This window comes from Molossus molossus, unplaced genomic scaffold, assembly GCF_014108415.1.
Source record: "Molossus molossus isolate mMolMol1 unplaced genomic scaffold, mMolMol1.p scaffold_m16_p_8, whole genome shotgun sequence".
NCBI classification, from domain to species: Eukaryota; Metazoa; Chordata; class Mammalia; order Chiroptera; family Molossidae; genus Molossus; species Molossus molossus.
In genome coordinates, this window is record NW_023425402.1 from 73549860 (window position 1) to 73575767 (window position 25908).

General features: G+C 39.9%; 1 protein-coding gene across 1 annotated transcript in view; it reads left to right on the forward strand.

Annotated features, from left to right (window-relative positions):
- Positions 1 to 25908, forward strand: part of DCBLD1 (discoidin, CUB and LCCL domain containing 1) — a 65563-nt gene that overhangs the window by 23628 nt on the left and 16027 nt on the right. Inside the window, exons 3-6 of the mRNA XM_036248353.1 lie at positions 12044 to 12178; positions 13506 to 13557; positions 17644 to 17716; positions 22463 to 22596. Coding sequence (XP_036104246.1) covers positions 12044 to 12178; positions 13506 to 13557; positions 17644 to 17716; positions 22463 to 22596 — 394 coding nt within the window. The remainder of the gene's footprint in view (positions 1 to 12043; positions 12179 to 13505; positions 13558 to 17643; positions 17717 to 22462; positions 22597 to 25908) is intronic.

Sequence of the window (25908 nt, forward strand, 5' to 3'; positions counted from 1 at the left end):
TAGCTCAGGGAGTGGGCCATCCTTGGCCGCTGCCCAGCTCAGTGGGAGGGTGGGAGGCCCCTCTGCAGCCAGTGTGGCCGCAGGAGCTGGCATGACTTCAAAGGAAACACCCTAGTGTCAGCGCAGGGTCCCAGGGACCCACAGCACCATTTCTTGGGCTGGTGGTAGACGGGGGTGCCGGGGGTGCCGGCTGAAGTGCTGCAGAGGGAGCTTATGTTCTGGAATATCTCCTGAAATTCTAGAATTTGACGGCTCTTAGGATTACGTGTGTGGCTAAAACAGCTGAATAGTTTTAGCTTATCCAGCTCAATTTTTTTCCCACTAATTTATTGCTAAAACCCACAGCCAAGAGATTTTTAAGACTCAACACTATCCGACTTTTGAATATGCAGTGAATGTCTGGAAAAAGAATAATGTTTTCTGGCGTTCATGCTCGTAAGCCCTGCCAAGAGTGGACCTACGTAGAATGTGATTGCGTTGACCATTGTGAATGTGCTGAAGTTTTACAGTTTTAATCATCGTGCAGTTCTTTTTTAATGATTCAGTCCCGTGCCAATTGTTTGGAATGTTTGGTTCACATACTTTGGGTGCTTTTTATCGTCCATGTTGTGGAAGCAAAATGCACTGTAAGCGATGTGCTCACACCAGCTTTGCCAGTGATCAAGCAAAATAGGCATGTGATCTCATTTATGTTGAAAGGCCTGATACGTGAAGATGGGGTTATTATCATTCTATTTGTCATGTATTATAATCATGGCTGATATTTAAGATATGAGCATCCATTAGAAAAATACGCTTCTATATCTATGGCTGAGTTAAGACACTGACTCTCCCTTTCAATATACCCTTGAAACAGCCAGGAAACAGCAAAGATGATAAAGTCAAATATATCAACCTTATATTAGAAAATATATTTTTAAAGAACAAAATAAGTTTTTAAAGATATTTTTAAAAACAAATTATACTTGTAAAATTATAAAGATTTTGGGGTGTAAAATATGCATGCTGACTTTCAAGACCATGTGTGCTAATATTCTGACCCCAAAAAAATATCTTTAGGAAGTATCACACTTTGCTTCATAGAGATTGTTTTCACTATAACTAAGGGATTTCTAGGGTTTTGTTGGAGACCAAACTAATTGAAGTAACGGAGAATCCCTTCAAAAGAAGCACTGATGTTACTTTCCTGTGTAGGATCCGATCCAGAATCACGAAGCATCCAGTTGTCAACAACTCCTCAGTCTCCTTTAATCTGAGACAGTTCCTGAGTCTTTCTTCGTTTCTTGTACAGTTTTAAAGAGTACGGACCAGTTATTTTGTAGAAATGTCAGTTGATTTGGGTTGGTTGGATGTTCCCTCATGATTAAATTCAGGTTGTGCATTTTTGGCAAACTTAAACACTATTACTTTATAAAGTTATCTTTAAATGTCTTGTTTACATTAATTTCCAACACTAGAAATTGTGAGGCCATGTATCTCACCAGGAATAAGAACAAAATCTGCAATATGTTTCTTTGCTTCCCTTTCCACTGCCTTTGTCAGGTGGACTCTTTCTTTGCATTCAAAACTACATGTGTTCAGGTTATTTCCGGTGACTTTCCCAGTCTCTGTTGTTCAGAGAGGCTTTGACATAACTCAAATATAAGGTGACGCCTTGTTTTCAGAGGACAGTTTTGGGAAAGAAGCTTATCTTCTATTTAGACACATAGACCACAGATACTTGACTAAGATAGCTGAAGCTGTTCTAGGGTTGAGCAAATTCACTTTTAAGCCTGAATTTGAAGATTCCAATAAGGAGTCTATTTAAATAACATCTCTTCAAATTTAAATTGTTTGTATAGTACAGTTTAGATTGATGCTTATGTACTGAGACTGAGGTTAGCCAAATCAAACTTAAAATATCTTTAACTTGGGTGCAAAATAAGTGCTGATTCAAGCATTGTGTCATACCACCAACATACCCACATTTAAAAGATGGAAACAATATTTAACATTGTTTTATTTACGTCACTGAAGAGGAAAGGCTATGAATTCACACTGAAGATCATTATTCTCAACTTTAAAAGTCTTAGTGGCCCTGTCACCTTTCCTAGCCCTCTGATTTGTTTCCACTTCCAGTCTTGCTGACCATGAGGGGCGTAGAGATTTGAAATCACTCAGGAGTTTGTTTCTGCCACCTCTGCTACCTGGGACTCCAGAGGAATGGTCATTCCTGTTTTCCTGATATTTCAAGATCGGCTGGGTCCCAGTTTTCCCCTGAAAGTTGATCTTCCCCCAGTGGCTGGAGTTCATTGTTGTTCCTGGATCCCCTGAAAACCTGCTGAGGAGTCTTGGTGGGAACCATGGACTTGGATCCTTAGGAGTCTCCTAGATGGCCCCTCCCAAATCACTGTAGACCAATAAGCCAGGCTGACCTTCAGAATGCATTGAGACTAAGTTTTGTTTCTTCCTAGATTTTTTTTTAACTTGTGCTTAAGCATGTAGACTGGGATTAGACTGCCTGGCTTCAAATGCCTGCCTTAGTGCTTGATTTTATATTGCTTGGCCTTGAGCAAATCACTTAAATCTTTCTGTATCTCCATTCCCTCATCTTTAAAATGGGTGAAATACTAGTATGTACCCCATAGGGATGATTGAGGCATAGATAGATAGATAGATAGATAGATAGATAGATAGATAGATAGATAGATAATCTAGATCATAAAAGAATGATGCCTGCCTGGCACATAATAAACACGCAGTGTATGCTGTCCTTCCTCATCACTCCTCTCCTCTTCCTTCACTTCCTACCCCCCCTCAGTTGTCATGCACTCAGTTTATTCTTTGTCTCTAATGTCTAAGAGCAGAGAACACATGGGTCCCCTCTCAATGCTCTGAGCAGACTCCTTCCACCAAGTCAAGGCCGAGCTGCAGCAGCACACCGTACCCTACCCCCCCCGGTGCATCCCTGGTGACCTAAGTTTGCCCAAACCATTCCAAGCTTGAGATAGGGGTCCCATAAGCCAGAACTGGTTCCATGCACAGACTTTCTCCATTCAGCCTCAGGAAATGAGTAGAGAACACATACCCTCTAGGCCCATAGTGTGTTCAGCTTGGCTTTTTCATTTATTTTCTCTGCCATTGCCAGTCCGTATCTTTCCATCTATTTCTTATTAGAAGAGCCTCCTGATTCCCCCTCTCTTCTGCCAAGGTCCATTATTCCCTCCAGGCCATCTGAGGTTATCTTGTTAAATACTGTAGTGTAGTCATTTCTTTCCTTATTTAAAAAAAGTATTCATTGTGTCCCATTGTCTACAGAAACTTGGCAGCCTGTCCTTCAGGCTTGTTCATTCTCTTCCCCACCTGTAACTCCACCTCACCTCTGAGTCTCCTCATCTCTGTGCCTTTTCCTAAACATGTCACACAGTTCCAGGCCCTGGGACATTTGTTGATGTAACTCCATGTGTTCTTTTCTTTCTTCCTTCCCCTGTTCTTCTGCCCCTTCTGACACACACACACACACACACACACACACACACACGAACACACACACCAAGAGTAAAGACAAACCAGATCCAATGCAGCCCACCCTAGAACCTTCAACTCTAATCCATTAACGGTAGTCATTGCCTCTTTGGGGTTCATGCTCTTTTTCTAAGGCTAAGCCTCCAGTAGAGCACCAGTCTTAGGTTGAAATACTTATGTTAGCTTTCTACCAGATAAGGGATTCCTTGAGCAAGAAATTGCATTTCAGTTATATTTTTGGTATCTCTTATTGATTAGCATAGTCTTACAATAAAGATGTTCAGTCAACTTTTGATAAATCAGGTTGCATGGAGCTCGATTTTGGCAGACATATTTAAAAATCTGGATTTGTGCCCTGGCCAGTTTGGCTCAGAGGTTAGAGCATTGGCCTATGGACCAATGAGTCTTGGGTTCAATTCTAGTCAAGGGCACATATCTCAGTTGCAGTTAGTCCCCAGCCCTGGTTGGGGCCATGCGGGAGACAACCAGTCGATGTGTCCCTCTCACATCAATGTTTCTCTCTTTCTCCCTCTCTCCCTCTCTCTTCCTCCCTCCCACTCTACCTGAAGACAAATGGAAAAGTATCCTTGCATGAGGATTAAAATAAATAAATAAATAAAAATAAAAATATGGATTTGTTATAAAAGATGTTATAGTATTTTATTGACACTGTCGGAAGATTCCTCTATTTATAAACATCCTGACTGCATTGAAAGAAACACTTGATTTACCTAAAATTTTAGGACTCTATTTATTATATAGAAAAGACTATAAAATAATGTAGGTGTCTGCAACTGAGCATTCAGCTATATACAGTGATACCTCGGTTCTCGAACACCTCGGATTTCGACCAAATCGGTATTCGACCAGGAGATTCGAGAAACTTTTGTCTTGGAATCCGAACAAATATTTGGAACTCGAACTTCCGAGATGAGCCGAGTTGAGCCGAATGGCGTTCATTCGGCCCAGCGCGCCTTGCTCGCGTCATCAGTGTGAGTGCAGAGAGAGAGTCACGCTTTGTGGAGAGAGTCACGCTTTACACTGAATTTAACCCTTAGACATACTGTACACTTTTATTTCTTGTTGAGACTTATGTTTTTCTACATATTATATACAAATTAGGCCAGTAAATAGGCATTTTCTGGGGCTTGGAACGAATTAATCCAGTTTCCATTATTTCCTATTGGGTTTCATTGCTTCGGTTCTCGAACAATTTGGTTCTCGACCGTCCTCCTGGAACGAATTATGTTCGAGAACCGAGGTATCACTGGTACTGTACTCTGGGTTTAGTCCTAAGCGTTACTAACTCACTGAACTCTCACAATAGCTCTCTGAGAGAGGACCTCTTTGTAACATCCACACATAAGAAAGCATGCAGCTTTATGCCCTGGCCAGTTTGTTTCAGTGGTTAGAACGTCAGCCTGGGGTCCAGAGAGACCCGGGTTTGGTTCCTGCTAAGGGCATGTACTCGGTTACAGTTTGTCCCTGGTCCTGGTTGGGTCGTGCAGGTGGCAACCACTCGATGTGTCCCTTTCATATTGATATTCTCTCTCTTTTCCTCTCTCTCCCTCCCACTCTATCTGAACAAAAAATGAAAAAATGTCCTTGGGTGAGGATAAAATAATAAAAATAATAATAATAATAAAAAGAAAGCTGCAGCTTTAAATGGTCAAGTAACATGCTTATGATCCCTTAAGATTCAAATTTGGGTATTTGACCAGAGACCCTGCTCATAAGCACTGTGCTTTCCTGATTTGATGTGACAAAAGCCATCTGATCGGGGGCTTGTGCTGTAGTTCTTGGTTGTCATTTGCTGGAAGAAGTAGAGACTTCTGAGGGCCTCTCCCATGGGGGTATCCTGGAAATCAAATGGATTTCTTAGCAATCACTCCCACACAGGGTATCAGTATAAATTTCAGATTTAAAAATAGTCAGAATGCTTAAGGAGGCATCATGGCCAGTGAACCTAATTGTAGTTCATTAAATTAGTTGTGTTCTGCTAAATGAATTGCTCTATAGGAAAACCAGGAAGTTCCAGAATTGTTCTCTTACATTTCCTGTACTTCCACCTCCACCCCTAATATTTTTGTAACCATTGTCATAGACTCAGAAATACAACAACGTGAAGTCAACCGTTAATATTTATATTACACTAAGAACAAGAGAAATGGGAAAAGTAGGAAATAATACTAAGTGTTTTGCCTCACAATTGCAACAAGATTTCTGTGATAATATTTTAGAATAATAACATAGCTGGCATACTGCAATAAGATCCAATCATGATGCTTTGTCTGTTGATTTTTCTAAAAATTTCAAATAGAGAAAAAAGATTGGCAGCTTCTATTTTACAAATGGTTTATGTCTCCCAGTCATATTATGGAGAACACAAAATTCTTATGACTTTTAAGGAGAACACAAAATCCTTCAAAGAAATTTCCGGCTTGTGTAGAAAGTTGTTTTGGGCCTCAGACACCCTAGAATTGCATTCTCCTCTATGATTGGGGCTACTCTGGTGGAAATTCTTGAGAAGGACTGCTTTGTGGTTGATTTTATTTTGCCTTTTGTGTCTAGAGAGAATTCAGAAGAATTTTAAACTTATAGAAAACTCTATATCAGCCAGACTGTTCCACACCAGACATCTTATTAACATAATCATAAGCCTCAAGGAAAAGCACTATGGGCCTCCTCCTCCTCCTTTCCCCCAAACGCTTCCCTGGAGACCGCACTATGATTTAGTTTCAGTAATTACCCTCTTTTGTTGGGAGAGAAGTAATGGCCTAGGTGGGTTGTGAGCTCGGGTGTTAAGGCACTTCTTGACATGCCTTAGCCCCAAGGAAAGCCACACCTTTGTCTAGGAATCCGCCTGGTTCATTTATCATCTGTCACCGATTTTTGTCTGGGAACCAGAGACCAAAACTCTCCAGGGACACCACTTACATTCTTACGTGACTATGGTTTTAATAGCACAGTCCAGGAATATCCCTTTTTTTATGTTAATTTCCTTCCTTTTCAAAGAAAATGGCCCTGGAAATTCAGTAATTTTGGACAATGACACTATTGCCATTAGCAAGCAAGGACAAACCTTGCCATTTGACTGCACTGAAAAAAAAACAACAACTGGAAAACAGACCCGAGTCAATGGCAGGGCATTTGCAGCCTCAGCGTTTCTGGAGATCGTGTCGCCAGCAGGCCCCTGAAAACAGATCTGGCCCGTGCTGGGTGCCCCTTTCCCGCAGCCGAGAGCACCATGCGGCTGGCTCTGCTGTGGCCCCAGGGGTGGCGCTTGGGCTCACTGGCATGTTCTTCTCTGTCATAAAAATGGAATGTGTGCTTCAGAAGGTAGGCATAAGGTTAACGAAGGTGTTTAGGATTTTTGTTGTTTGGTTTATAACAGGTCTCTCAGGAGTTAGGTTTCCATTTGGTCTCTGTGTTTTTCGCCACAGACAGAGTGGTTGTGCAGGGGGAGGGGGTCTCTTTTCTTTCACAGTATGCATCCATTTTTGAAACACATCCCTTTCACAGATGAAACAATAATTTAGCTTAATCAGTTTTAAGCTGAAAAGCATTGACCCACCTGAAGTGACTTGGCACAGTTGTTAACCAAATTGACTGCCTTGTAATGTCCAGAGACTCAGACAGACAACCCATGGAGAATGGAGCAGGACTAGAAATTGCTGCCCGGATTGTCCAATTGCCAAGGAATCAAGAGGGCTCCGGGCTTGGCAGACAGTTCATTCTTTCTTTTGGACAGTTTTCTTTTATTCACACAGAGAAAGATAAAGGGTTTCCCCCTCTCAGCTGTTCATGGAACAGTGGCCCCAAACAAGGGATGTGTTGAGAGGAACTGTCCTACTGTGCTCAGAGAAGTCGGCCCCTATGGTTCCCGGCCCTTTGTTCCTTTTGTCCAAGGAATCAGTGCATTGTCTGCTGGGTCTTGGCTTCATGTCAGGGGCCATATGCCACATGCTATTCCACTTGGAGTCATTGGTGGCTCTTCCCACAATCCAGGCCTACAATTACATCCCACAGAAGATAGGAGTATTCATTTTCCCTGATTTTTCTGCCTACTTGATGAAGTGCCGTTCTGCTGTGCCCCAGTGTGAGGGAATGTGGGACTGTCAAGTAAGCTGGAAGCTGCCTCGCAGACCAGGAGAGAGGTGAGGGGAGGTGGGAGATGGACAGCAAGTCCAGCCTCTGAGTAACACAGCTGTGCAGCAGAACCGTGAGTCCTGCTTTTAGGTCTGCTCACGTTCTTCAGGCCCATGGAAGAAGGGGTAGGGTTCATTCTGACTGGGAACTGAGGCAGGTTTACCCATTCGGGAATGCAGCCCGGGATGAGGAAGATAGCCACAGTCAAAGTTAGAAGTCACCATTGCGTTTCCAGTGATACCGTCTTTGTGAATGTTTATGTACAGTTGCAGACCCTCTTTAAAATCCAGGATGGAGCCCTAGCCGGTTTGGCTCAGCGGTTAGAGCGTCGGCCTGCGGTCCAGAGAGACCCGGGTTCGGTTCCTGCTAAGGGCACGTACCTCGGTTGCAGTTTGTCCCCGGCCCTGGTTGGGTCGTGCCGGTGGTAACCACTCGATGATTCCCTTTCATATCGATGTCTCTCTCTCTCTCTCTCTCTCTCTCTCTCTCTCTCTCCCCCCCTCTCCCTCCCTCCCTCCCTCTCCCTCCCTCCCACTCTATCTGAACAAAAAATGGAAAAATGTCCTCGGGTGAGGATTAAAAAAAAAAAGTCAGGATAGAGAAGACTTACTGAACTCTATCATTTGGGAAGATCTTTCATAAGAAAAGATCATCCTCAAGGAGTCTGGCTGAAAACTGAGAACATTGCTTAGGACAGACATATAGGTTGCTTCAGTGGTTTCTCATTAATTATTTTCTCCTCTCGTTTTTCTATTTTATTCTCTTTTCCCTTTTAACTCTAGGAATGCAGTTATTAACTTCTAGTCTGTGAAAAGGAATCTTCAACTGTCAGGCCTTCAGACAGGCAATAACTGGGATTTTTGTTTTGTTTTGTTTTCCAAAGGCAATATAGCAGCCAGTCCTTAACTTCTGTCCTACAGCTGCCTCCTGCTATTGTGATGGCTGTACTGTAAAGAAACTATAAAAACAATTTTTATTGATGGCATTTCTGTAGACAGGGTATATCCCGTTCACTCTAGGATTTAGTTACACTTTTGCAGCATGTTGGTTAAGAATGGACGGGGATTGGTGCCTCTGGGGTAAGGGTGATTAAGAGAGTATGTGTCTTATGTGTCTTTCCATTTTCTTTCTTTAAACTCCTTAGAGAAATATTTGCATGCCTGTCATGACTTTAGGAGGATACAACCAAATTACAGCATTTTACTATATGTATGTGTGTTTTTGGTCTAGAAAATCATATGTATTGTACAACTACATGTGATGACCTACACCCTTGTCTATTTGTGTAAATATACACAATCTTGCAACCTTTCATGTCAACTGTACCATATATATACGAATTATTTGGCCATGAGAATGGAGGACATCCTGCCATTTGCAAGAACATGGATGAAACTTGAGGCTATTATGCTCAGTGAGATCAGACAGACAAAGACAAGTACTGTATGATAGCACATATGTGGAATCTGAAAAAGCAGTATATAAACAGTATAAAATGGAAGTCACCAGAAAACGAGGGGTGGGGGATGGGACAGATGTTTAAGGATACAATCTTGAAACGAGTATTAAATAAGTCTTATTCTTGAGTTGTAATGGATAGACATTTCCTCTATTATTTCCTACATTATTTCCTTTAGGAAATGATAAATGTGGTTAGAAAAATATTCTGATTCATTAATAGCAGTGATTTACCAGCTATTTTATTTTTATTCTTAAGTTTGTGAAACAAGTATCTTCACTTACTGTGCAAAGAACATAGAAATTTCAAACATATGTAAACAAAGTGAGTTGCAGAATCAAGTACAATAATCAGAATCACATTAATTTCCCCAAAACACTCATCATTCTACTTTATTATACACAAATGAATTTAGTGTAAATTGTATATTTACTTTGCTTGTGAAAACCATAAACATTCATAAAAATTGATGTATCCTTTATGCTAATGATTTCCTTTCTGGCTTTTCCACACTTCTACTCCTAATTTCTTCATGATATTTTAAAATAACATGATGAAATATTTTATGTATCTTTAATATAATCAGGTTTAATTTTTATTTATTTATTTAAAAATTATTTTCTTTATTGATTTTTATAGAGAGAGGAAAGGAGAGGAAGAGAGAGATAGAAACATCGATGAGAGAGAACATTGATTGGCTGCCTCCTGCATGCCCCTCACTGGGGATCAGGCCCACAACCTGGGCATGTGCCCTGACCGGGAATCAAACCGGCAACCTCTTGGTGTATGGGTTGATACTCAACCACTGAGCCACACTGGCCGGGTTCAAGTTTAATTTTTAAAAACAGACTGTTGCAAATGAAAGAAGATTTAACTTCATTTCAATTCAAAGAGTATTTAGAAGGCCACCTCATCCCAGGAATTGTATAAGCTTCTGGAGATGAATGGGCAGAAAACTTCCTAACCCCATGGGACATAGTCTCAAAGGAAAACAGACATTATTTGTTTGTTTGTTTTAATGTATTCATTTATTTATTTCACAACTACTTATATAGCTCTCATTATATGCTAGGCAATATAAGTAATTTGCAAGTATTAGTTCATGTAAGTAATTATATATGATGAGTATTTCTAAATATTTGGATTCCACTGTGATTGAACAACAGTGATTTGGGGCATGAAGGTAAATACACAGCATTTCTCTCTTACTCTATCACATCTCAGAATGTGAGACCAGACAGGAAAGAGAGAAATCCCGTCTCTTATATCAGGAGGGGAATAGTTAGTTGAGTTCATGGTTTTCACTGGAATCTTTTAGCAGTTTGGTCCTCTAGTTGGTTTTAACTAGTGTTAATCAGTTTTATTCACAATGAGTTAGAGTAGTCTTTTTCTTTTCCTCCTCCTTTCTTAACCGGATGTTGTCGTTGTTGCTGTTGACTCTTTCCATACTGTTTTATTTTGGGAGAAGTTGATAAAAAATACCTGTTTTCAAAATCTGCATTCTACCCTGGCCAGGTAGCTCAGTTGGTTAGAGCATTGTTCCAGTGCACCAAGGTTAGAGGTTCAATGCACAGTCAGGGCACATACAAGAATCAACCAATTAATGCATCAATAAGTGGAACAACAAATTGATGTTTCTCTCTCTCTCTCTCTCTCTCTTTCTCTCTCTCTCTCTTCCCCTCCCTCCATCTCTTTTTCTTCTCTAAAATCAATCAATAAAAATTTTTAAAAATCTGCTTGCTAATTCCTGTTTTCAGATAAATTATTGTGCCTTGCATACATGAATTTTAAGAAGACAGTTAACAAACTAAGCTTTAACTTGAGTAGTCTTAGGAAGGTGTTTTATTTTCTTTAGCTCCAAATCTAATTCTGTCCTTTGAAAGTTCATTGAGTTCCCAATTGCTTTTCAAGCAACTTATTCTAGAAACAATATGTAATACTCTTAATTTCTTAATTTATACTGTGGTATTTCAAAGGGCTTAAGAAATTATCCTGCTTTTTTATAAACTTTATTTTACAAATTAAAGTAAATTATATGGGTTAACCAGATGCTACTGTAAGAGGGAGATACATCTGTAAGCTGCATGAGCATGTGATGTTTACCGTGCATTGGACAGTCTTTTAATTCTGGAACCTCCTTAAAAAAGAGAATTTGTTGGTTTCTTTGAGCAAATTTAAGAGGCCCCTAGAATATCATTTTTATGATACCATTTTTTCACTACCTGTCTTAGTAACAACACTCCACAGACTGGAGAGCTTCAGAACTGTAGACATGTATTTCAGACAGTCTGGAGGCTGGGAGTCATGGTGTTGGCAGAGTCAGCATAGTGGCTGGCCGGGCCCACATCCTGGTCCACTGCCTTCTCTTCTTGTCTTCATCTAGTGGAGGGGCAGGCAAGCTTTCCGAGCCCCCTTTATGAAGGCACTAATCCCATTCATGAGGGCTTCACCCTCATGATCGAAGCACCTCCCAAATTCCCTGCCTCCTAATACCATCACATTGGTGCATTAGGATTTCAATATATGAATGTTGTGGGGACACAGACATTTAGACAATACTAAGCAAATTTAGGAGGCCCCTAGAATATTACTTTTGTGAAAGCATTTTTTTTGCTACCTATTGTATTTGACCTTTGTTTGTTAGTCTTATTTTTACAAAAACCAAAACCTATTTCTTGGGTTGTTCACAATTGACCAGTTCTAGCCCATTACTTATCCACAGTTAGCCACTTTTCCTCCTTGGCTCATCAGTATAATCAGGTGTACTGTCAGTCTCGGTATCAAACAAAATTCCAGTTGAGTGATGATTATAATCTTACATGTGTGTTTTCTGGTAACAATGACCATTAGCAGAAAAAACAAACAAACATATACCAGTTCTTTGTGCTAGTCTAAATTTTGAGATGTACCCAAAATGTGCTTTGTTTTTAGGACCATATTGTGGAAGTATGAATGTTCCCAAAGAATTCTTGCTGAACACAAGTGAAGTAACTGTTCGCTTTGTGAGTGGATCCCACACTTCTGGGCGTGGCTTTTTGCTGACCTATGCCAGCAGTGACCATCCAGGTATAGCAGAAGCATCAACATAAATCTGTAACCCTTTGTCTGTCAAAGAAGTTTTTTTATCTGCTTATCACTATCTCTGGACAGAATTGTGACCAAAGATACAGAATTAAGATGTGAGGCAAGAGAGGATTGCAAAGTCTTTGTAAGTAGGTTGGTCTGAACTGACGCTTTTGTAGAATGTGATAGATGAATCACCTGACCTGTGCAGAAAAGAGTTGATTGCATTTTCCTAGTAACCTTGGGTGGAGCATCTTTGAGGCTACTGTCCTGAGGTCTGGCTATTCTTTGGAGTCCTCTACCAACCCATTTCTTAGCTCAGGACAAGCCTTATATCAAGTGCCCACCCCCATCACACACACACACACACACACACACACACACACACACACACACACCCCGTGTACCAGCATGGAGGCATATGAGTATGAGCAGGATGTAGTCACTGTCACAGAGTCCCCTTGACATGCAACTGACCCTTGAGCAGGAGGGAAGGGAAGCGTGAGCACTGATGAGAGGAAAGCATGAGCTCTGCCCAGGCCTCTTGACCTCCAGAGTAACTACCATGCAGCCCATTCCGTCTGCCCAGGGTCAGAATGGGGGAGGGGCACTGTTCATTTTGCTCAATCCAAGCAGACCCAGCATAGCCAGTGTTCACCATATGTTGCTCCTTAAGAACTATTGAAAAGATTAAGGAAAAAAAAAACAAAACTATTGCACATGTGGGATATTTTAGAACCTATACTAAGTTGATATAAATGCAATAAAATTCACAATTTCTTAGCATCTTTGTTGCTGAATAGTAATTTGGTTTCATACCCAAAGAGCACCCTCTTTGTAAATCCTTCATCCTGATTGATCAAAGTTAAGATGCTGGCTGTATTCTCGGTAAACACCTGGTTCTTGGGTCACTCAGATGCCACTAGCTAAATTGTTAAATCACATTGTTCCTGAACCTCCTCCAGGATCCACATTGGGCTTTAAAATAGTTTTCCTTCTGCCAAGGGAGGTTATACACATGACCTTTGTAGGCACATAGTAAATAGTACTAATCAGCGTTGGTTTTCAGGTTGAAATAGATTCTGTTGTCACTCGCTGGGCAACTACTGAAAAACCACCTTTGGTGGGAGGAAAGAGAAATAAAGGGAATTGTTAAATCCAGAGGACACTGGGCTCAGTTTTGACTTATTCTTAAACAGGAAAATTTAGATAACTAGATAATGAATAAATGCTTTTCAAAATTTGTCTGTTTTCTTTTAAAAGAACTCTTTCAAGAATGAATATTGTTAACTTCCATTCAGACTGCTAACTACAGTTATCTTTATGACAGATTTAATAACGTGCTTGGAACGCGCTAACCATTATTTGAAGACAGAATACAGGTAACTATAGCTATTCTGGTTGTGCTGCAGTCATATGCTACTGACCATTTTGTTTGCCTTGATATTAAACCAGATTATTTTTACTTACTTTTTAAAAAATTATCTATGTTGTAACTCACAAGGAATATTTGAAATGGTTTCTTATACAGCAGAGGTCAACAGATTTTTTCTATCAAGAGCCAGAAGGTAACTGTTTTAGGTTTTGCAGGTCACACAGTCTGTTTTGCAGCTAGTCATACAGTTTTGTAGCCGCTGTAAGGCAAAAGCAGCCGTAGACTGGATGTAAACAAATGAGCAGGGCTGTGTTCCGACAACACTTGATTTACAACAAGCAGCAGTCTGGATTTGGCCCTTGAGCCACAGTTTGGTGACTCCTGCATTCTATGATAGTACCAAGGAGCTGCAGAGAGTCTACAGTGTATTTTTTGCCTGGCCTGCCCTGGGGAGTGACTTTTGTTAATTCTTTCCCTTTTAGAAGGCATTTACTTTATCTTTCCCACAAAAGAGAAATTTACTGAGATTAGGAGATGAAGATTTCCATTCCAGCTTTAACTGGAAAAATGGCTTAATGTCTTTGATGAGATTTCCTCATCTGTAAAGTAAAAGAGCCTAGAGAAGGATTTCTCAACCTTGGCACCATTGAAATTTTGGGTTGGATGATTGTTGTGAAGAGCTGTTCTGTGCATTGTTGGATGTTCAGCAGTGTGATAACCAAAAATGTCTCCAGAAATTGCCAAATGTCTCCCAGTGGGCAAAATTCACACCCAGTTGAGAACCACTTTAGAGATCATTGCCAACAACATGAACAACAGCTATCACTCCGCAGAGTGCTTTCTTGGTGCCTGGATTTAGCATATAAGTAACTCGTGAATTTTCCAACATGCCTACAAGGTAGGTTCTGTTAGACCCCAAAACCGGAGGCACAAAGCTGTTAACTAACTTGACCAGGACTACACACTGAAGTATACCCAGAATCAAGCTCAAAAGTTCATAGTCCTAATCAAGTCAGACATTCTAATAAATGAAATTGTTTTATATGCAGAATCAAGTCTAGTGTTAATTAATATTAAGTCTAGTGGAGAAAACATGAAAATAAAAATGACCAATAATTAAATATTGCCCTGTAAGGTTGCCGTTCATCCCACGTAGATATTGGCCACCATTCTCTGAGATCTTTTCAGCCATCCCTTATACAGTGGCAAGGCTGGTAGAGCTTCTGGGCATCAGTGATCATTTTCAGTCCTAAAGAAAGGAATATACTGAGGCCTACAGAATGAGGTTATGGTTCACAATTATCTAAGCCAGCGATTTTCAACCGGTGTGCTGTGACAAACTGGTGCGCCACAAGAATTTTTAAAACGTGTGATACCTGGCTATTCAGTCAGGAGCACTGCCCTCTTTTTCCTTAGACTGTCAAATTAAAAAAAAAACCAAAAAAAAAAAACCACAGCAGCCAACACAAGAGCTGTCTGGTATGAATGAATCAAAATTATACTATTGAGGGGGTGGGAGCAAGGAGGAGGGTGTCAATGTGGGGAAAAAAGGAGGGGCATCTGTAATACTTAAAACAATAAAGATACTTTATTTTTTAATTATGCTTTTTTTTTGGTCTGATCAGCAAAAATAATTTTCTTTTTGGTGTGCCGCAGATTTTTAGTTATTAGTTTATGTGTGCCATGAGATGAAAAAGGTTGAAAGTCATGGATCTAAGCTGTAGCCCAGCCATTTTATAGTGTTTAGGTAACTATGAGGTATGATGGCTAACACAGGTCCACAGTCCCTTATCTAGAATTGTAAAATGCAGAAAGCTGTAAAGGTCAAAAAGTTTTTGTAACTCATTTGGTGGCAATACCTGATTAACATGACCTTAAATTCATTTGATGGCAAGATTGGACTAAAATCAAGGAGTCTCTTTATTTTTTATGTATGTGATTTAATATGACTATTCATGTATTTGATATAGAGATAGTAATGTTTTTTATTAATATGTGCAGACCTCAGAGGGTCTTACATCATCATATAGATCATTGGAACTGTTTTACTTTATAAAGCCCAAAAAAGTCTGAATTCTAAAATACATCTGGCCCTAAAGGTTAGGATGAGGAATTTTAAACCTGTGGTAGGATTCCTCATTATTTTTCTTTTTTCTTTATTGATTTTAGAGAGAGAGGAAGGGAGAGGGAGAGAGAGATAGAAACATCAATGAGAGAGAACATCAATTGGCCGCCTCCTGTATGCCCTCCACTGGGGATTGGGCCTACAACCTGGGCTTGTGCCCTGACTGGGAATCCAACCAGCGACCTCTTGGTGCATGGGTCGATGCTGAATCACTGAGCCACACTGGCCAGGCTATTTTTATGTCTTAATCTTGATCATTGCTGTAATGCTGTACTCCATTAGATCAATGGGAAAGAACTGTGAGTTGTTTATTTGGATAGTTTTGATAATCAGCTGTTACTCATCTAATTTGCTAAGTCAGCAGGAGGAAACAGGAAATGAAGTCAAAACAAATGCTATTTTGGAATCTGTTTGGGCTGGTACATTCTTTTTAAACAAACCAAGTAAACATTATTGTAATGTGATATATATAGAAACAAGGGCATATGGCCTTTATCTTCAAAGTTGTAATTGTTCTTATGATGTTTTGACTTTCTTTTTGCATGTTTTTCATAGATAGCTGTCATTCATAGCCTATTGCTATGCTGACGCTTGAAGAAACGACAGATGAGGAAACTGAATTTAAAGGGGATTGTATGCACCCATTGGGTCACACTGCTAGTTAGGTATTACCAGTATGTGGGTCACTCTGCCCGAGGCCCTTCAACCATACCATATGCCATGAAATGTTTCTGGAAAGTTCCTTGAAAAATAACGGTTAAATAAATGGAATCAATTTTTAGTCAGACTTGTAGAAAAGTCGTTGCTAAGAGCTGGGGTGTAGGGGAAATAGAGAGGTTGGTTGGTAAAAGGATATAAACTTCCAGCTACGAGATGAATAAGGTATGAGGATCTAATGTGTAACAGGATGACCATAGCTGATAACGCTGTATCATATCACTGAAATTTGCTAAGAGAGCCAGACTGAATGTTCTCATACATATGTATTTGTAAATAAAAATATGTGAGATAATGGATGTGTTAACTAGATGGGTAACATATATCATTATGATATATACTTTAAATATTTTACAGTTTTGTCAGTTATACTTCAGTAAAGCTGCAAAATATATACACCTTTTTTTCTGATTGCAAAAGTAGTTCATAACTAATGTGACCATCACTGCCCAATATCAGCCATGTGCGTTATCAAGCATGTAAACTGTGGCTAGTTCAAATTGAGGTGTGCTCTAAGTATAAAACATACCACAGATTTTGAAGACTTGATACAAAAAAAAAAAAAAAAGGCTGAAAATACCTCATTGATAATTTTTCCTGTTCATTACATATGGAAATAATAAAATTTAAATATATTGGGTTAAAGTGAATATATTAATATTAGCTTTTTTTCCTGTTTCTTTTTGCTTTTGGAATGTGCCTACTAGATTATTTAGATTTACATGTGTGGCTTCCATTATGCTTCTATTGGAGTAGTGCTAGTAGAACAAATCAAGATGTTAGAGTTAAATAACGCAGAAAGTGAAAGTTTCTCAAAATCCCACTACAATTCAGAGAGATAATTCCTTGTCTTCTTTTTATCCATATAAAATGTAAGTTATTTTACATATTTTTAAATATGTCTTTTCATAAAAATGAGGTCCTGCTATATATAGTGTTTAGAAATTAGACTTTTTAAAAATATTTCTTGTACCTCTTAGAATCAATTAAGATGCATTAGGGAAGCTCATTGTTTAATAGGGTTTATAATGAATCCTTATATAAAACAAATGCTTTTGTGTAAAACTTGCTCTCATAGTGACATGGTAGATTAATTTGTGTTTTCATAAATTAGGCTTCTGACTTGTCATTAAAGCAAGGAATTTCGTCCTCTGTGTTCTATGGAGGAGAGAAATGGTTGTAAGTATAATTAAATATTTTTACATTTAAGTATAATTTAATAAAACATGAATTCTTTCTTTTTTCTTTTAGCAAATTCTGCCCAGCTGGTTGTAGAGACATAGCAGGAGACATTTTTGGGAACGTGGTGGATGGATATAGAGATGTAAGTGATCAGAGGGAGTTTTATGGCAGGAGGAAATTAAAAAGAGTGAGTGCTATCGCTCTGCCTAAATTCATTACAAAGTAAAATCAAGTAAGATATAAAACTCTGTAAATAGATACACAGTTCTTTTTTCTGAGAATAAATGAAATAAAATAATAAGTATAAAAACCAAGGGTATTCATTTCTATGTTTAGCATCTCTAATTAGGCAAATTGTAAATGAAATGGTAAAACAAAACCCTTTTCAACACCTAAAAGTATAATTCTAAATATACCTTTTTTTTTGGTACGTGCCCCTAACGGGAACCGAACCCGGGACTCTCTGGTCCACAGGCTGACACGCCAACCGCTGAGCCAAACCGTCCAGGGCAAGAGTGTAATTCTTCTAATTTTAATAGGAGGCCATATTTTTATTATACATAATTTCTTTATTTTTGTTAATCCTCATCTGAGGATATTTTTGCATTGATTTTTAACATAAAGTGGAAGGGAGGGAGGGAGGGAGAGAGAGAGAGAGAGAGAGAGAGAGAAAGAGAGAGAGAGAAACATGGATGCGAAAACACATCAATTGGTTGCCTCCCATATGACCCCAAATGGGGCCAGAAATCGAACCTGCAACCCAGGTATGGGCCCTTGACTGGGAATCGAACCTGAGACCCTTCAGTCCCCAGGCTGATGTGCTAACCACTGAACCAAACCAGCCAAGGCTATTTCTTTATTGTAAAGCTCCATTTGGTTCATGTAACAATAGCCAAGGGTGTGAACATTCTCATCACAGAATAGCGACATTGTGTCTGGGACCAGTGAAGCCCTCTGCCCTGTTCTTATATATTATTCTTCTTCCTCTTTGCTCCTCAATCTCTTATGCCTAATGAGATTTTCTGGGTTTTATACATTTTTCCCAGAGAAAAATTGATTCACAAAAAGTCATTTTTCTAATGTATATGTCCTGTCTCCAGATTCACAATCTTTCATTTCTTACTATTTACAGATTTCTGTCATGGAAATCTGGTATCTGATTTTTTTAAATGTTGCATTGCTATTTAAAGTAATTAGGTTTACAGGAATTTGCTTGAGTTATTAGAAATGTGACGGGACTTTTCTGAGGGTTATTGGCATGTGTCTTCAGTCCCAGGGAGAACATACATGTGCTAAAAGATTGATACCTTGTCTCCAGTAGGAAGGAATAACTTGCCTTTATTTCTTGCTTTTAGCACATACTGATTCTGGAAGCCACAGATTTTGTTATTTTTGTCTTTTTTTCCATCTTCATGTATTGTCTTTATTTATAAGATTGACACAGGATATTCATTTGGCCTATAAATTGTTTGAACCTCAAAATAATAATTTATACTACCTGAGTTTGAAGATATACTTGGCACAGGCTATTCCTAAATTACGTCAGGAAATTAATTAAGAGAAATAAAGAAGTATAGTTTCTTTCCCCTCCCCCCAGCAATACAAAGCTTTAAAAAATTATTTTCTGCATTATGCAAGAAACTTAAGAATTATATACAATTCGAGAGATAACATCATTTTTTCTTACTTAGTTGTTTATCTTGCCTTCCCTTGACAGCTTTCTTTTTCAGCATAATAGGTAAATAAATGGTTTCCTGCATACTAGATCTGAGTACACAATTTGCGTGTACTACAAACAAATTTTCTATTTGACTCACTCGGTTTTACACCATTTGCTCTTTGAATGATTTATCTGGAGGGAAAACTTGTATCTTGAAAACCAATCTCTTCGAAGAAGTCTGATTAGTGCATTTTTTATATATTGTGGGTGTATTGGTTATCTATTGCTACATGACAATATTACCACAACTTGGAAGCTTAAAACAATATATGTGTTATCTCTCATGTTCTATGGGTCAAGAGTCTGTGCATGGCTTAGCTGACCTCTGTGTCAGTGTCTGAAGAGTGTGTTGCAAGTGTCAGCCAGGTCTGCAGTCTCATCTGTGACTTGACTGGGAAAGGATTTGCTCTAAGCTCACATGGTGTTGGCAGCATTCAGATTGTCAGAGGGAGGAGCTCAGTGTCTTCCCAGGTCTTGGCTGGAGGCTGTTCTCAGCTCCTTGCCATGTGGGCCTCCCTAGGAGAGTTTCCTAACAAGTGAGTCTCCTAGTGAGATAGGTTACAATCTTGTGTAATATTGTCATGGGAGTGGTGTCCCATCACCTTTGCTATATTCTCTTAGTTACAAGAAAGCCACTGCTCCTACACACACCAAAGGGATTACATCAGGAGGCAGGGGTCATGGGGGTTATCTTGGAGTCTGTCTTTCATGGTACTTTATCTTACAAAATGTGTTCAGTTGTAGCAAGTCTTTTTCTGGAAGCATCTTTGCAAAACCAAAGCATATCCTATAGGTCAGGATGACAGAATTTGTCAAGCAAGTTACCAGAGAAGCGATTGGTGAAACAGGTGCTCTGTCTCAGGAGAAATATGTTGTCTTACAAAGCAATTATGGAAAAGGTTCGTTCTGTATTGTTAGAAAAGGAAGAACTAGGCTCGGTGGATGAAAGTTGCAGGGAGGCCAGTTTCAGCTGCATACAAGGAACCCTTGAACAGTGCAAAATGGGATAGGATGTCTTAAGAAACAGTGAGCCCTAGACCCTGGCAGTGCCAAGTGTGGATGTCACAACCATTTGTCAGATGGCCTATATATATGTGGGATGCTTTGTCAGGAAGCATCAGCAGAGACCTTTAAAGGTCTTTTTGAATTCTTAAGATTCTGTGATTCTATCTCCTTGACTGATGAACTGCGGCATCTATATTTGGGTGTGTTTGCCATCCAGTTATGTAGTATGGGCTCTCTTTAACATCTGCCTCACCTGAAAACCAGAAATACAAAGCTCCTAGAACACTTTTTCTCAGCACATTTTTCCAAGTCTGCTGACTATACGATCTGCTTTTAAGTTGAAGGTATCATTTAATTAACCCATTTTTGTAAATTCTTCACTCTTTAAACAACATTTAAGAAGTATTATAAAATAAAGACAGTATATATAGTGTGCTCCCAGTTCAGGAGGAAAAGGAGAGAAATCAGGCCTATTGTACACAGTCACAAAAAGCCAGAAGGAAATGCATGTTGATGGTGAGTGATTGTATCTGGGTAATGGCAATATGAGTGATTTTTATTTTAAATAATTATGAAGACTATAACAACATAGGAACAATTAATATGACAGAATGTGGAATACATTTTTATAATTTAACATTTTACCATCATTTCTTTCTCATATTGATGTTTCTCTCTCCCTTTCTCTCGCTCTCTCTAAAAAAAAAAATCAATTAAAAAAATTATCAAAACTAAAAATGCAAACTACCTATTTAAAGAGCACCATATTTTTCTCTTTTTTAATTCTTTTAATTCTTTTTCAAAATCAAGAAGGATAGTATTTTCACCTGTGTTTCAACATTCTCATATTCTCTGTTGTAACATCTCCCCCCCACCCCTTTTTTTTTGGCCATGGAAACAGTTATTGCAAAAATGACTCACTTTGCCAAATTTAATCTAGTTTGGGAAATCTGGGCTCTCTAAATGGAAGATCATATACAGTCTCAATTTTATTGCAAAAACGTTAATTATAAAACATAGTTGGTTTCATTGGTCCTCCTAATATTGTAGCCTAAATCTAAGAGAATTTCTCCATTGGAATAAGATAAACATCATTATCATTAACACAAAGAGAAACTCACAAGTCCAATTATGGAGACACAATTTCATGAGCTGCTTTTCTCTTTTCGGCATTAGGTAGCATGGAGAAGTGGAGCATTGCTAAAGTTTATTTAGAAAATTATGCTCTCAGCCACTCAGTCCTGGGCTGCCTATCTAATCATCCTTCTGCACAGGGTTGTGCTCATGGGAATCTAGGATCTGGGCAACCTGTGGAAAAGTTCCAATCCTTTCTCCAGCCGCACTTTCCAGCAGGCCAATTTCAATCACAGGGCCACCTGCTCTTCAGCCAGTCAAGTGTGCCTGCTTGGGTTGTCATACCAGACAGCAGCAATTTAGTGTTCTGACATTACTATTTTGTTTTCTATGCCTTCTTAAATCTCTAAATTAATTGTAAAATGAAGCTGTAGTTTGTCAAGGTTCACCTTCTCAAATGATCATCAGTGTGTACTTTTGGTAAACCGAACATAAGAAACTATAATCAGTTATTTATTTCAGCTGAATAGCCATCTGTTTTTGCCACCCCAAAACTTAGTACCTTAAAATAACAACCCTTGTTATTTGCTAATGAGTCTGTGGGTGAGCAATTTGGGCAATTCAGTTCTTTAGTTCCCTTTGCCTAGACCTGCTCCGGAGGCTGCAGTCATGTGGCTGGTAATCTGGAACCAGAGGGTCAGATGTGGCCTCACTGACATGTGCAGCAGCACAAAACAAGCTGCACGGCCAGCTCAGTCAGTGTGGGAAGCACCTACACAAGGGCATGGTCACTAGGAGGTGTTATTCATTGGGGGAACCACTACTACTAAGTTACCTACTTATCAACCTAGGGGATAGGTTCCCAAGTTAGTCAGCGTACATATGGTGACTCTGATGTCATTGAGATAGTGATATATTAACATGTCTTCTTCCCCTTTTACTGTTTATTTAAATGAATATAGTTTAGCAATGTCATGGGTCAATGAGAGATCCTGACCACAAGTTATAACCAAAACAGAAGACCCCCACTGTATTTTAGATGCATTCCTGAGTAAGCTCTGAGTGAATGACAGTGTTGCTGTGTTTCAGAACTCTTTATTATGCAAAGCCGCCATCCACGCAGGAATAATTGCAGATGAACTGGGCGGCCAGATCAGTGTGCTTCAGCGCAAAGGGATAAGTCGATACCAAGGAATCCTGGCTAATGGTGTGCTATCAAGGGAGTAAGTATTTTGCCTTTTGCTTTGAGTGGAAGGTAATCCCAAGGCATAATTAGCTCACAGTTTTGAAAGAACAGCATACATGTGATACCAAGGGTTTATCAACTGGGAAAAACGTGTGAGTGTTTACAGCCACGTTTATGTGTCTGTGAGGAAGGTACATGCAGCAATAAAAAGCTCACTGGTTCTGCTGACAAGTAAATTAAAAGGGCACTCATCTGAAGTCCCAGGACAGAGGAGTATTTCTACTCAGGGGCTTTAGTTTTTCTAGTTCCAATAATTTATACTCTCCAATATTACCAATATACTGAAGGGAGATTAGGGGGCTGAAATAAACCTATTCTGACTATGGAGCTCCCCAGAAGACTCCTAGAAACAATCTCTTAATGATTAATAATGGTTGAGAAATGAAGAAAGATGACTTTTGTTAATGTTGTTAACTTCTCTGTTTGGTGTTACCCTCTGCTCTTCTAGGTTCATAAGAAAAAAGTATGCCACCCTGGTTTGTGCTCAGTGGTTAGAGCATCAGGGGTCGCAGGTTCAATCCCTAGCATGTGGGAGGAAACCCATTGATGTGTCTCTCTCACATCAAGGTTTCTCTTTCTCTCACTCTCCCTCCCTTCTTTTCTCCTTTCCACTCTCTCTAAATATCAATGGAAAAAATATCCTTAGGTAAGGATTAACAACAACAAACAAAAATGTATGTCAGTTACTCTAAATATTTCAGCTTCAGCTTTTTTTTTTTTTCCTCACCCGAGGACATTTTTCCATTTTTTGTTCAGATAGAGCGGGAGGGAGAGAGAGGAAGAGAGAGAGAGAGAGAAACATCGATGTGAAGGGACACATCGAATGGCTGCCACCCGCACGACCAACCAGGGCTGGGGACAAACTGCAACCAAGGTACGTGCCCTTAGCGGGAACCGAACCCGGGTCTCTCTGTACCGCAGGCCGACGCTCCAACTGCTGAGCCAAACCAGCCAGGGCTCAGCTTCAGCTTTTAATGCTTTCAGGTTTCCTCGGCTTCTGGACTGGAAAACTAGAGCCATTAGGACTAAATATAGGCCCACCTGTGGTCCAGATGCCCACACATGTAAACAGGCAGTTGGAATGGTTCAAAGCGAAGCTCCCCTTGGATGGACACCTAGTGAGGGAAAAGTGGTTCTCAAGCCGCTGTGTTTCTCTCTCTCCTTCCCTCTGTCTGCCCCTGGAAATGTCTTCCCACTACTGTGACTCTGGTCTTTTGACAAGTTGTCATATGGCCTTGGTTCTCAGGATATAGCACAAAACAGAGGCTATAGGCATATCATGATCCACAAGTAAGAAAAATGGGTCAGGACCTATATCTTCTACCACTGAATAGCTTGTACATAGCTCTCCCCTGCCCCTACCTTTTGACCTTGGTCCCCTCTTGCATGCAGAAAGAACATGATCATATTTTACTGTTCCGTTCTCACAATGGATTGTGGACTATCTTATTTGGTAAAAGAAAACTTACAATATGGGGGGTAGATGGGTCCTCAAGTTAGCATAAATACAGTGACTCTGATGTCATTTTGAGGAAGTCATACAGTCATTTTTTTTCCCCCTTCTGTTATTGGTGGGAGCGCTCATCCCCACTGGTTGCTGGTGGGAAAGGGCTTCTTGTGATGTTCTGAGAAAAAGAAATTTCTGAGCCTTGCACAGGAAGATGAGATATTGTAGAAAGCTTTATTTCTGTGGAATTATATCCCTGAGTTTCCAAGATCCCATGTATCCCTCCATCTTGCCATAGAAGAAGTGTAGCTGTGGCTTCAGCAGAGCTAGGATTAAAGCTGTTGCCCAGTTTCCTTTCCATATTGGGACACGGTCCAACCCAGCATCAGGCTAGCTTAGTTTGTATTCCCTGCTGCAGTTTATCAGACCATTGCATGTAGGGTCTGCAGGGCCACATGGCTATGGAGGGAACATGGGCCAGGAGCAAAGCCAAAGGAGCCAGAAAGCTAAGAGCTAAGAGCAGCTGGAGAATGAGCTCCTTTGTCTAGAGGATTATGTATTCCCAAATTTCCATGGGCTTGCAGTAGCCCTGCCCCTCTAGTCAATGATCTCTGTTCCCATTTTTTACTGACAGTCACCTTCCCTATGTTACTCCAACTCACTGTGCATGGGCCCATCTTCCCCTTTGTCCAGTCCTTCCCCTCAGTGATCTGCAGGGATGAACAGGTGGTTCCCTGAGGGTGTAAAGGTGCAGCTTCCTGGGGAAGATTACCAAATAGCCATGCTTATATGCCTGACTTTTCCTTTGCTCCTTTCCTATTATTAATAACTAGCTAATTACAACAACATCACTACTTTTTATTTGACTGTAATATAGTTTATTAATGTTGTGGGTTAAAAAGGGATTTTAATCACAAATGATGACATTGTTTTTATAAGAAAATGCATTTTATGTTTCAAAGAACCAATTTATGAACTCACAAACTTTGTGACACAAACGGATTTCTGGATTTGGGACCGTTGGCCTAAGCTCACTAAGTTAAAGTCCAAAGCCCATGTGCCCGGTGCTTCAAAAGGCCACAACTCAAAATGTCAGAGTTTGGAATAAGGAAAAGGTTTATTGATTGAGAAGGCACCAACCGAGAAGATGGGAGATCTCATCGGCAAACCCATCTTAAGAAAGTACAGATTTTAGGCTTCTTTTATGTCAAGGGAAGGAAAATTAGGAGGGATGTGTTTTTAAAACTCAAGCACCAAGCAGAATACCTCTAATGATTAGAATATCTATATGCAAGATGAAGCAGGAGCTTTTAGCTCCAAGGCCACCAGAACAACACAGGCCTTGGGTTTGATAGAAGGCAGGCCTGAGGCTTAGGGGAACACAGTGGTAGAGTCAAGACCTGGGAAGAGATGCCAGAGAGGAGTTGTGGTGGCTGTCAGCACACCATGCTCACATCCAGGTCACGTCCAGCAGGCTGGCTGGGGGGTGGCTGAGAAGAGGCAGAGCTCCCATTGGCAGTTCTGAGTTTAGCAGGTAACTGGAGAGGTTGTTCCAGTCCAGCCCTTTCACAGGCATGGTGAGCAATGCTGTGTGTAACCTGTAAACGGCAGTCATCCACTAGGACAGGGCAGTCACTGCACGCCCAGATGTGCAGGCTTCCTTCTATAGTTGTGTTCTCTGCTTGACCTTCCCATTTAGTTCCCTCTGGATAGGATTTTTTTTTTTTCAACAAAAGGCCCAAAGTGTTTTTTCATATTATCTGAACATTCAAAGACAAATTAGTTCAAAATTTGTGCTAAAGATCTAAAAGCTTACATTACAGATGCCTTTAGAAACTAAAA